The sequence below is a fragment of the Cryptomeria japonica genome, chromosome 11, assembly GCF_030272615.1.
Source record: "Cryptomeria japonica chromosome 11, Sugi_1.0, whole genome shotgun sequence".
Taxonomy (NCBI): Eukaryota; Viridiplantae; Streptophyta; class Pinopsida; order Cupressales; family Cupressaceae; genus Cryptomeria; species Cryptomeria japonica.
Genome location: NC_081415.1, coordinates 291,257,170 through 291,267,632, shown reverse-complemented (window position 1 = coordinate 291,267,632; position 10,463 = coordinate 291,257,170). Strand labels below are relative to the sequence as shown.

At 36.0% G+C, this 10,463-nt stretch overlaps 1 protein-coding gene across 1 annotated transcript; it reads left to right on the top strand.

The window, feature by feature from the left end:
* Positions 1-455: 455 nt before the first annotated feature.
* Positions 456-2,303, top strand: LOC131062799 (pentatricopeptide repeat-containing protein At2g13600). The gene is made up of 3 exons (XM_059214563.1): positions 456-1,000; positions 1,490-1,638; positions 1,729-2,303. The coding sequence occupies exons 1-3, from the start codon at positions 456-458 to the stop codon at positions 2,301-2,303; spliced, it is 1,269 nt and encodes a 422-aa protein (XP_059070546.1).
* The last annotated feature ends 8,160 nt before the right edge of the window (positions 2,304-10,463 follow it).

The window sequence follows — 10,463 nt, the reverse complement described above, 5'->3', positions numbered from 1 at the left end:
GAAATCTGCTACAATCAAAACATCACATTGTATAGATATTGTCAATATATGTTACAAATGACTTTATCTATTAATAAAATTTAACAAATATATCTTAAAAACATAGAATTGCACAATTTGTTTTATTTTGACAATGGTATTAATTCTTTTATAGAAATATAGAAATATATATATATATATATATAGTTGTAGATCTGGTTGTAGTTATTCTGGTTCCAAAAATGACACAATTCAGACGTAAATTGAAAATAATATAAATCTGCCATTTTGAAGCCAGATTAGGCATGTCTACAAGATCTGACTTAAATTAACAACAACAACAAAAAAAAAAAAGAGTAAAAATTATCCAAGTTTAAGCGATTTTTCATTTATTCGAAACTTGCTTTTAAAGGGCGAGCTTTAAAAGACACTGAATAACACTGCACATATTTCACAATCATATTTTGCCATTGGCAATGTCATCCACCGCTCATCATAGTTTGATAGCATTATGTAGAGCGGGCAAGTTGAAGGAGGCGCTGCACATTCTGCTTACCACTCTCAATCCCCCTAAAGACTACCATGTATATCTTCAATTATTGCAGACTTGCATTCTCAAGAACGCGCTTTCAGAAGGGAAAAATGTCCATTCTTTCATCGCTCACAGGCGATTTTCATTGGCTCACCTTACAGATTTGTATAATAGGCTTATTTACTTGTATGTCAAGTGCGAAAGTTTGGAGGATGCTCGAAAAGTTTTTGATCAGATGAAAAAACGATACATTTTCTCATGGAATACGATTGTTGCAGCGTACGGAAGACATGGGTACTCTCACGAGGCAGTCACTCTGTTTCACGAAATGCTACGAGCAGGTTTCCAACCCAATGAGTTCACACTTGCCAACGTACTCGGAGCCTGTGCCAAAATTGGAGGCTTGGAACAGGGCATGGGCATCCATAAAAGAATAATGGCTGGGGGATTTTTGTCAGATGATGTTGTAGCAACTGCCCTGGTAGACATGTATGCAAAATGTGGAAACATAGACAAGGCGCGTGAACTGTTTGACACAATGCCTCAAAGAGATGTGGCATCATGGAATGCCATGATTGCAGGATATTTACAGAATGGATGTGTTGAAAAGGCTTTAGAAACTTTCAAGCAAATGCAATTGGCAGGTGTAAAGCCATATTCCACGACTTCTACTAGCATGGTCGCTGCCTGTGCCAAAACGAGAGACTTGGAACAGGGTATAGACATCCATCAAATTATAAAGGATAGAGGGCTTTCGTCAGATGTTAGAGTTGCAACTGCCCTGGTAGATATGTATGCAAAATGTGGAAACATAGAGAAGGCACGTGAACTGTTTGATACAATGCCTCAAAGAAATGTGGTTTCATGGAATGCCATGATTGCAGGATATTTACAGAATGGATTTGTTGAAAAGGCTTTAGAAACTTTCGAGCAAATGCAATTAGCAGGTGTAAAGCCAGATTCTTGGACTTTTGCCAGCATCCTCGCTGCCTGTGCCAACGCGGGAGACTTGGAACAGGGTATGGACATCCATCAAATTATAAAGGATAGAGGGCTTTCGTCAGATGTTAGAGTTGCAACTGCTCTTATAGGCATGTATGCGAAATGTGGAAGGCTAGCCAGGGCACGTGAACTGTTTGAAAAAATGCCTGAGAGAAATGTGGTCTCATGGACTGCAATGATTGCCGGATATGTACTAAATGGGTTCGTTCATTCAGCTCGCATAGTTTTCAAGAAAATGCAACTGGCAGGCGTAAAGCCAAATGTGGTTTCATGGTCTGCGATGATTGTAGGATATGCACAAAAAGGATCTGTTAGACGAGCTTTAAGAGCTTTAAAGCGAATGGAGTTGGCAGGTATAAAGGCAGATTCAACAATCTTTGCGAGCATCGTCACCGCCTGTGCTAAAAGGGCAGCTTGGAAACAGGGAATTGCCAAAACGAGAGTTTTGAAACAGGGAATGGAAATCCATCAAAGAATAGAGGATGGAGGAATTATGGGAGATGTTAGAGTTGCAACAGCCCTGGTAGATATGTATGCAAAATGCGGAAGAATAGACAGGGCCCGTAAACTGTTTGATACAATGCCTCAAAGAAATGTGGTTTCATGGGCTGCAATGATCGCAGGATATGCAGAAAATGGATTTGTTGAAAACGCTTTAGAAACTTTAGAGCAAATGCAATTGGCTGGTGTAAATCCAAATTCCAAAACCTTTTGCAGCATCCTCCCTGCCTGTGTGCGAGCTTTGAAACAGGGTATGAAGTTTGAACATTCATCGAAGCATAATGGTTGAGGGATTTTTGTCAGATGTTGCAGTTGCAACTGCCCTGGTATACATGTATGCAAAATGTGCAAGAATAGACAAGGCGCGTGAACTATTTGAGAAAATGCCTCATAGAAATGTGGTTTCATGGAATGCCATGATTGCAAGATATGATCAAAATGGATTTGCTGAAAATGCTTTGGAAACTTTCAAGCAAATGCAATTGCCAGTTGTTAAATCGAATACCACAACCTTTGCTACCATTCTCCTCCCCTGTGCTAAAATGGGAGACTCGGAACAGGGTATAGGCATCCATCGAAGCATAATGGATAGAGGACTTTGGTTAGATGTTAGAGTTGCAACTGCACTGGTAAAAATGTATGGAAAATGTGGAAGGATAGACGGGGCACGTGAACTGTATTAGAATATTTAAATCTATGTTAGCCCTAACACATTTTTTTTTTTAATGTAATTAGTCTTTTATTTGAAACGTTATGTTTAATTATAGAACATCGTCTTGTAACCTCTATATATACGTGTGTATATCGTTCAATATAATTATCCGATTATTGAATCATTCATTCAATTTATTTTTCATGATATTAGAGTAGGTCAATGGGATTCTTTAAAGTTTGGCGAATTTTTTAATAAAAATTCATGGCTTTTTAAGGGTTTCGGGTTCATGGGCGAATTTTTTTGTGTTGGGCAACAGTTCATGTTTTTGCAATTTTCAACTAGGGTTTTGACCCTTAAGTTCAAGTCGAAATTTTATTCTGACTGTAGATTCTTGGTGGGTTTTTCGAGACTTCAATTGGGTCATCGTCAGATTTTTCTGGATGCATCGTTTCCGTGCCTCAATTTTTGAGCCGTCGAATCTGCATTTTGATTTCAGATTCTTGGTGGGTTTTTCGAGAGTTTTTTGAGGTTGGTCTCAGATTTTTCTAGGTGCCTCGTTTTTTGGGCTTCAAATCTTGTGCCAACGAATTTGCCTTGAAATTTAAAAAATGTCAACAATTTCTGCTAATTCTATGGACGTCGGGAATTTTGGTGTCTTCTGGGCACTATTTATGTTGTACATTTGGCCTAGGGTTTCTACCCTTTTTTTTTGGAAAACCATCACGAATATTTTTCTGGTTTTTTTAAAAAAAAATCGGAGGTATTTTTTTATTTTTTGCAAATTATTATTTTTTTTTTATTATTTTCAGGAAAAATTTCAGGTTTTAAGTTTGCAGAAAATTTTAATTTCTAGGTTTCTTCCAAACCTCAAAATTTGCACCTTGGAATTCGTGTCAAAATTTTCCTCCAAAGGTTTCAGTTTTTTCAGCTACCGCTTCTATTCTGATTTTTGAATTAGATTATTTTGTCTCATGCTTTCACTAGGTTGACCTCGTTCAACCTTCATTTGCATGATGGCATCTTTGACCAACATCATGTTGGAACACAATCAAAAGTTCAATAGCTGCCACAACACTTGGAAATAGTGCATGTTCACGAAATCTGAATATCGTTACCTTTATCAGATTGATTTAGGTCAGACCTTGTCTTACAGGTCCCATGGTTTTCACATTTTTTTCCTAAAAAATTGTCTGTCGGTTTTTTGATTTTTTCCACAAAAAATTATGGGAGGGTTTTCACGATTTTTTCTTCAAAAATTGTTTGCAGGGTTTATAATTTTCCCTTCAAAATTATCTCATCTGTAATCCACGATATTCACGTAAGATTTTAATTATCATTGTTTCCACAAAAACGATGATTTGTAACCTCAGATTTCTTGGTTTTTCGATTTTCTCCTCAAAATCGTAAATTCTCTTTTCGAAGGTTTAGAATTTTTTCCTTAAAAATTATTATCTGTCATCTGCAAAGCTTGCTCCCACAACCAAAATGAGTACCATTAGGTTTGTCCTCACTCTCTCAACTCAATTTGGATGGAAAATCCATCAAATGGACGTCAAGAGTGCCTTTCTCAATGGTGATTTGCAGGAAGAAGTCTACATGACGCAACCTCCAGGTTTCAAGGTTGCCGGTAAGGAACACCAAGTATGTAGACTAGCCAAAGCACTCTATGGCCTCAAACAGGCTCCTCGTGCATGGTACATACAAATTGATAAGTACTTGATTGATTAGGGTTTTCAGAGGAGTCCTTCAAATCCCAATTTGTATGTCAAACATACTAGTGATGATATTCTATTTCTAGTAGTCTATGTTGATGATCTCATCATTACTGGCAATGTAGCACATCTGATCATACAGGTCAAACAGAATTTGTGTCAGCATTTTGATATGACAGATTTGGGACTTCTCCATTATTGTCTCGGTGTAGAGGTTTGGCAAATTGATAGCCACATATTCATTTCTCAGTCAAAGTATGCCAAGAGCCTAATGGATAAGTTTTGAATGCAAGATTGTAAACTTGCATATACACCTATGGAGATAGGGCTCAAATTATCAGCGAAATCAGATTCACCTGTAGTGGATGAGTCTTCATTCAGGCAACTAGTGGGCAACCTCATCTATCTCATCACCACTAGACTTGACATCAGTTATGTTGTGAGCTATATTTCTCGCTTCATGTCAGCCTCAAAAGTTGAACATTGGGTTGCAACAAAGTGTGTGCTTAGATACGTGAAGGGCACTCCTGATTTTTGCATTCTGTACAACAGAAGCAAAGATCCTAAGCTGGTTGGTTTCATAGACTCGGATTAGGCAGGTTGTGTTGATGACAAAAAATCAACTTCTGGGTATGTTTTCAGCGTGGGTACAGGTGCAGTCACATGGACCAACAAGAAACAACACGCAATAGCTCTTTCCTCGACCGAAACAGAGTATCGGGGAATTGTTTTGATTAATTACAAACAGGTTTTTGAAAGGAACCCAGAACCTTGTTACATAACATGAGAAAGATAAAGCATAAAAAAGGCATGAAACAATAGTGCCTGGTCACCCATACATAGAACATATCTCCGTCAAAACAAAAAGGGACCACAAGACAAAGAGATCAACACTAGACAACCAAAGGAAAGCACAAAGACAACACCGAGACAACACAAGGACAACTAAATGTTTCTCATGAGTTCTTCCGTATGAACCACCATCTGCTTCATATTGATCGCAAAATTTCATTTCTTCCAGCTCTTTTTCCTTGATATCAACTTGTTTTTGAGTGTTGGCCCTTGTTCTTTTTCATGATCCTTCTTCTTAGTCTGATCCTTATCATCCTCCTTGCCTTTAATCTGTTCAAATTTGTTAATCAGGATGTTAACATGGTCAACAATGGCCTTAAGGATCTGGAAGTTTTGCTCAGCAATCCTCTTCACAGTAAGCTCCATCCTATCCACTCATTGACCAGATTGTTCAGGTTAGTTTCCAGACCCTTATCATCTCTGATCCCTTCCAGCTCCTTCACCTTTTTTTCCATTTCTAGAATTTTACTAACCATAGCCTCAATTGCTTCAGCCTTGTTAATAGCAACCATTAATTCTTTAATGTTCTTAGAGAGAGGCTTCTCACCCATAGTAGCCTTTTTTTATCATATTGAGGTCAGTCTTCACCAATCTATTTCGCCATTTTGCTAATGACTTCACAAAAACCTTTGATGCTATCATTACCAATGACACCATGACAGACATTTTGATTGCCCATATTGTTCTCCTGACCCTCATTCTGCATTCTCTGTGTTTTTCAAGTTCTCCCCATGATTACCATCCAACATTTCATCTTCCTCCTTACCCTTATTATTGTTGGTTTTTTCAACCTCAGAATCCTCATCAGAAGTAATAATAATCTTCCTTTTCACCTTGTTTATCCCCTTATTGGTCTTCTTGGTCCTTTTTTTGGGTTTGCTTACTGGTCTTCTTGGTCCTTTGGGTTTGAGTATCGGGGTACTATTAAGGCAACATGTGAGACAATTTGGCTACGTAGGATGCTTGAAGACATGCAAATGTCTCAACCAGGACCTACTCCCTTGTTTTGTGATAATCAAGGGGTTCTAAAATTAGCCAAAATTTCAGTCTTCCATGAGCAGACAAAGCATGTCGAGCTTCATTGCCATTTCATCCGCCAACATGTTGAAGATGGATCAGTGATACTGCAGTACATTCCTACAGAAGACCAAACTGCAGATATCCTCACCAAGTCCTTGAGCTCGACAAAGTTTCTCAAATTTAGAGGGCAACTTGGTGTGATAGATAGCATGACCATTAAGGGAGGCTATTATAATATTTAATTCTATGTTAGTCACCTATTTTTAGTTCCTTGGTTAATGGTCATTTACTTTTTTTTAGTCTTTTACTTTAACGTTATGTTCTAATTATAGAACATCGTCTTGTAATCTCTATTTATACGTGTGCATATCATTCAATGTAATTATCTGATTATTGAATCATTCATTCAATTTATTTTTCAAAATGTTTGATAAAATGCCTCGAAGAAATGCCAGATCACGACATGCAATGATTCTAGGATATGCACAAAATGGATTTATTGAAAAGGCTTCAGAAAATTTCAAACAAATGCAATTGGTAGGTGTAAAGTCAAAATTCACACTCATTACCACCATCCTCCCTGCCTGTATCAATATGGGAGCTTTGAAATAGGGTATGAATATCCATCAAAGCATAATGGCGGGGAGATTTCAGATATTATAGTTGGAAACGATGCAGTTGATAAGGCACGTGAACTATTTGAAAGAATGCCTCAAATAAATGTCCTCTCATGGAATGCAATGATTGCAGTATATGCACAAAATGGATTTTGCCAAGGTGGACTCAAAATCTTTGAATTAATGAAGCACTATGCAACATATCCTCACATTTTTTAGCTTTGTTGGTGTTCTGTGTGCATGCACACATGCATATTTCATTGATGAGGGTTGTACATACTTCAAACACAAGTAATCTTTAAATCAAGATTACATTAAGAATCTTGAATTTGAATTTTGTATTTGCTTTATGCCAAAATTTTATAATGGAAGAGTTAATTCATAATGTTCAAAGACTTCTTTGAGTTAATTCATAATGTTCAAAGACTTCTTTGTTAAGTAGATACAAAATGTTGGAATTCTTTTGTAAAATAAAAGAAGGAAAAATAAATTTTGTAAGTAATGTAGAATGATGATCTTAAATTTATGTCATATAAATGTCTTTGACAACTTTATGATTATAAGGAAACATATTGTTGATGTATTATTCATATTTCACTTAAGATGTTACTTTATTCTAAGGATGATATTGCACATTTTTAATAAGTTTATTTTAAAAATTATGACTGCTTATTTTATCTTCACCTAGATAGCCAATAATGATGTGGATAATTTGACTTAGTTATGTAAGTGTCATTATTGCTCCATCAATCATTGATTAATAGTAGTTGGATTACCACTTTTAGCTTAATTGGATTGAGTTTGCTCAACTCCTAATTGGAAGTGATTGAGATTGAATTCATGTCTTGGCATGTTGTCTTCTTGAGCTTTGCATCTAAGAGGCCTATTAATGTGTACTTCATCCATTCATTTGATGATTGATTTACTTATCGTTTCATCTATTTTGATATGTTATTATTGGAAACTTACTTTTATATAACTTTTTTTTTTCTAGGGGTAATTGTAAATATTAAAGAATATGAATTTAGCCATCTTAAATGTTGAGTATAGTAAGTTGTATAAATGATCTAAGATTAATTTATTTTTTGGTTTTCCAAAGTATGTTGATTGACACATCCACAACATTTTTTTGTTGTTGCATCAATACATTTTACAATGTTCCTAAATAGCATAGTTGGGGGTTCATTCTATATAACCTATGTTGGCAAGAGACACTGCATAGGTCATCTGGTGTTGTCATTGATGGCAACCCAAGTCAGTGATCCCATCCGCATTACTTCATATGTTTATACCTGTAGAGGAGGAGATTTGTGACCTCCAAGATGATGAATCTCAAAGGACAAATCGATCTGCCACTACCTCACTCAAACTAGCACTAGGGATGAGCTAGGGGATAAAAATGAAAAGCTAAGAAAATAGACTACGGATGAGACATCCTAACAACTTTGTTGAGTCTCTGTCCTCAAGATGAGTGTGCGAAGCTGGGACACTAGTGCGGCGCGTTGTCGTCTAGTACAGACAAAACACAGAAACCGTACGGGGGTAGCAGATACAATTATAATATTAAATAAACATGGAAAAACAACAAGATAAGCTAGTAACATAGAATGAGAAATATTAGAATGACTTGAGAAGAGGGAAAAGAAGGAAGCTCACAATTGGTCCATGATTGAAGCCTCTCACTAAATGATCTCCTTCCTATGATTACGAACTTGCACACAAACAAGAGAGAAAATGTTGGGGGTTGTGTTTTGAAGTCTGCCTCAGTCAGACCCCCGTTTTGGTGTTTCCACCTCCATAGGCAACCCAGATAGATAGATAGATAAATAAAATAAATGCAAGATAAGATAAATGATAAATGATTTGATGGATAAGGGATGTGATGAATCCAAACATGCTCAAAGATAAGATAAATAGATAGATATTACCAAATAGGCTTGACAAAAAGCATGTTAGTTGCAAAGAGATTACTGCGAGAGCTTGAGAGTGTTGTAGCAAACTAGAGATTGTTGTAGCAAGTGAGAGAGAGCTGAAGAAAGTTGTAAGATCCCAAAGAATAAGAGAGATGTATGGAGGAACTAAAGAGATTGAAGGAAGAGAAAAGATAGATTAAAGGGAGAGAAGAGGAGGGAAAGTAGGACTACCGATCCATTTAGAAGATTCCGAGTTGTTTCCACCAACATGTGCAAGTGACAAGTGGAAAGACGTGCTCAGAACTGACATTTGAATGTTGAAATTGCACAGGACAAATGCGCAGCCCATGAACATCTGCATGGCATGCTAGTGTCCAAATGAATCATGCTAAAAAAACGATAGGACTCAAGGGAGACACATGGCTAACATGAAACAAAAGCTGAAGGATAGCTACATAAAGGTGTCTTGAGCATCCCGAGAGGGAAAAGGCTGATGCAAGGGCTGAAATGAGCCTACTCAGGTGCTAGGGGAATGGACACCAAAGTGGTTACAAAAGATGTACGTTAAATTACAAAGGGGTATGTAATTTTCGATACTACAATACCGGATGTCAGATTGGTGATTTGGTTTAAGTCCGACAAGTCTAGAACAAAGCATATGACAATTTGGTATTAAGGTTGGTATTTTCTTTTGGGTTAATATTTTGTGTTGTGGATCTCGAGAAAGATTGATAGATGTCCGGAGTACCTTATTCCAAAATTTTAGCCTCCAGTGATGATTGGTGTGCAAGTTAGAAGGTCCAGTGTACCAGTTTTTGGTCAGACCGTGCGTATCAAGCCGACTTGTGTAGTTGATCGTTGTGCGGATTTGATGGAAAAATTTTGGGGATTGTTTTTGTGATCAAGGAAGCTTGGCCGACATGTGTGGTTTGAATGAAAAAACATTTTGTAGATCATAATAATATATTCTTTAAATATATTTCCAACTTTGTTGTGTTGGCATTGAGATATTCAATTGATATTGAGTCTTGGGTTGCAAGGAACACAATTATATGAGTTAGTGGATGAAGAAACGAGTTGAGACAATACGTATTTAAATAAATATCATTGATTATCTTTCAGATGTTTGTTGTTGTATAATTTGTTTGTCTTCATCTTATCTTTACTATTTTTTATTTTTTTTTGCAATAAAAGTATAAAATTTTAAGATGTGCAACATAAGATTAATCATTCTAGCATAACAAATTGAGAAGTTATTATGAAGTGAATGGGAAATATTAGAGAAATAAAAAATATATACATGTGATAGTTCATGATAGATTGTCATCCAAAATTAAAAAAAAAACACAATAAAGTGAATTTTTATATTTACTTTTTGATAGTGAATAATGATGCTTTTTATTTGTATGTAATAATTTATTTTTTTTAATTATTTTAAAATGACTGACTAGTTTGTTTTAGACTTTATGACATGTATATTTATATTTATTTTGATTAACAATTTCAACCTCTACAAAATTTTTACTGTGATTATTCAAATATGCTTATGATCTATAAATGTGTTAGTAGATGATTTTCTTGATATTATTGAACATTTTACTTGACTCTATTAAAGACGACAATAAAACTTACAATACTTGGAGAAACCATTATTAAATTTTATTCTACGTTTGAAGGGGC

What these genes read in the sequence shown, in the direction of transcription:
- LOC131062799 (XM_059214563.1), top strand. Translation starts at nt 456, where the DNA reads ATGTCATCCACCGCTCATCATAGTTTGATAGCATTATGTAGAGCGGGC. An exon ending in GCAACTGCCCTGGTAGACAT is followed by an intron (nt 1,001 to 1,489) that starts GTATGCAAAATG and finishes GACTTTTGCCAG; the next exon opens with CATCCTCGCTGCCTGTGCCA. An exon ending in TGGAAGGCTAGCCAGGGCAC is followed by an intron (nt 1,639 to 1,728) that starts GTGAACTGTTTG and finishes TCGTTCATTCAG; the next exon opens with CTCGCATAGTTTTCAAGAAA.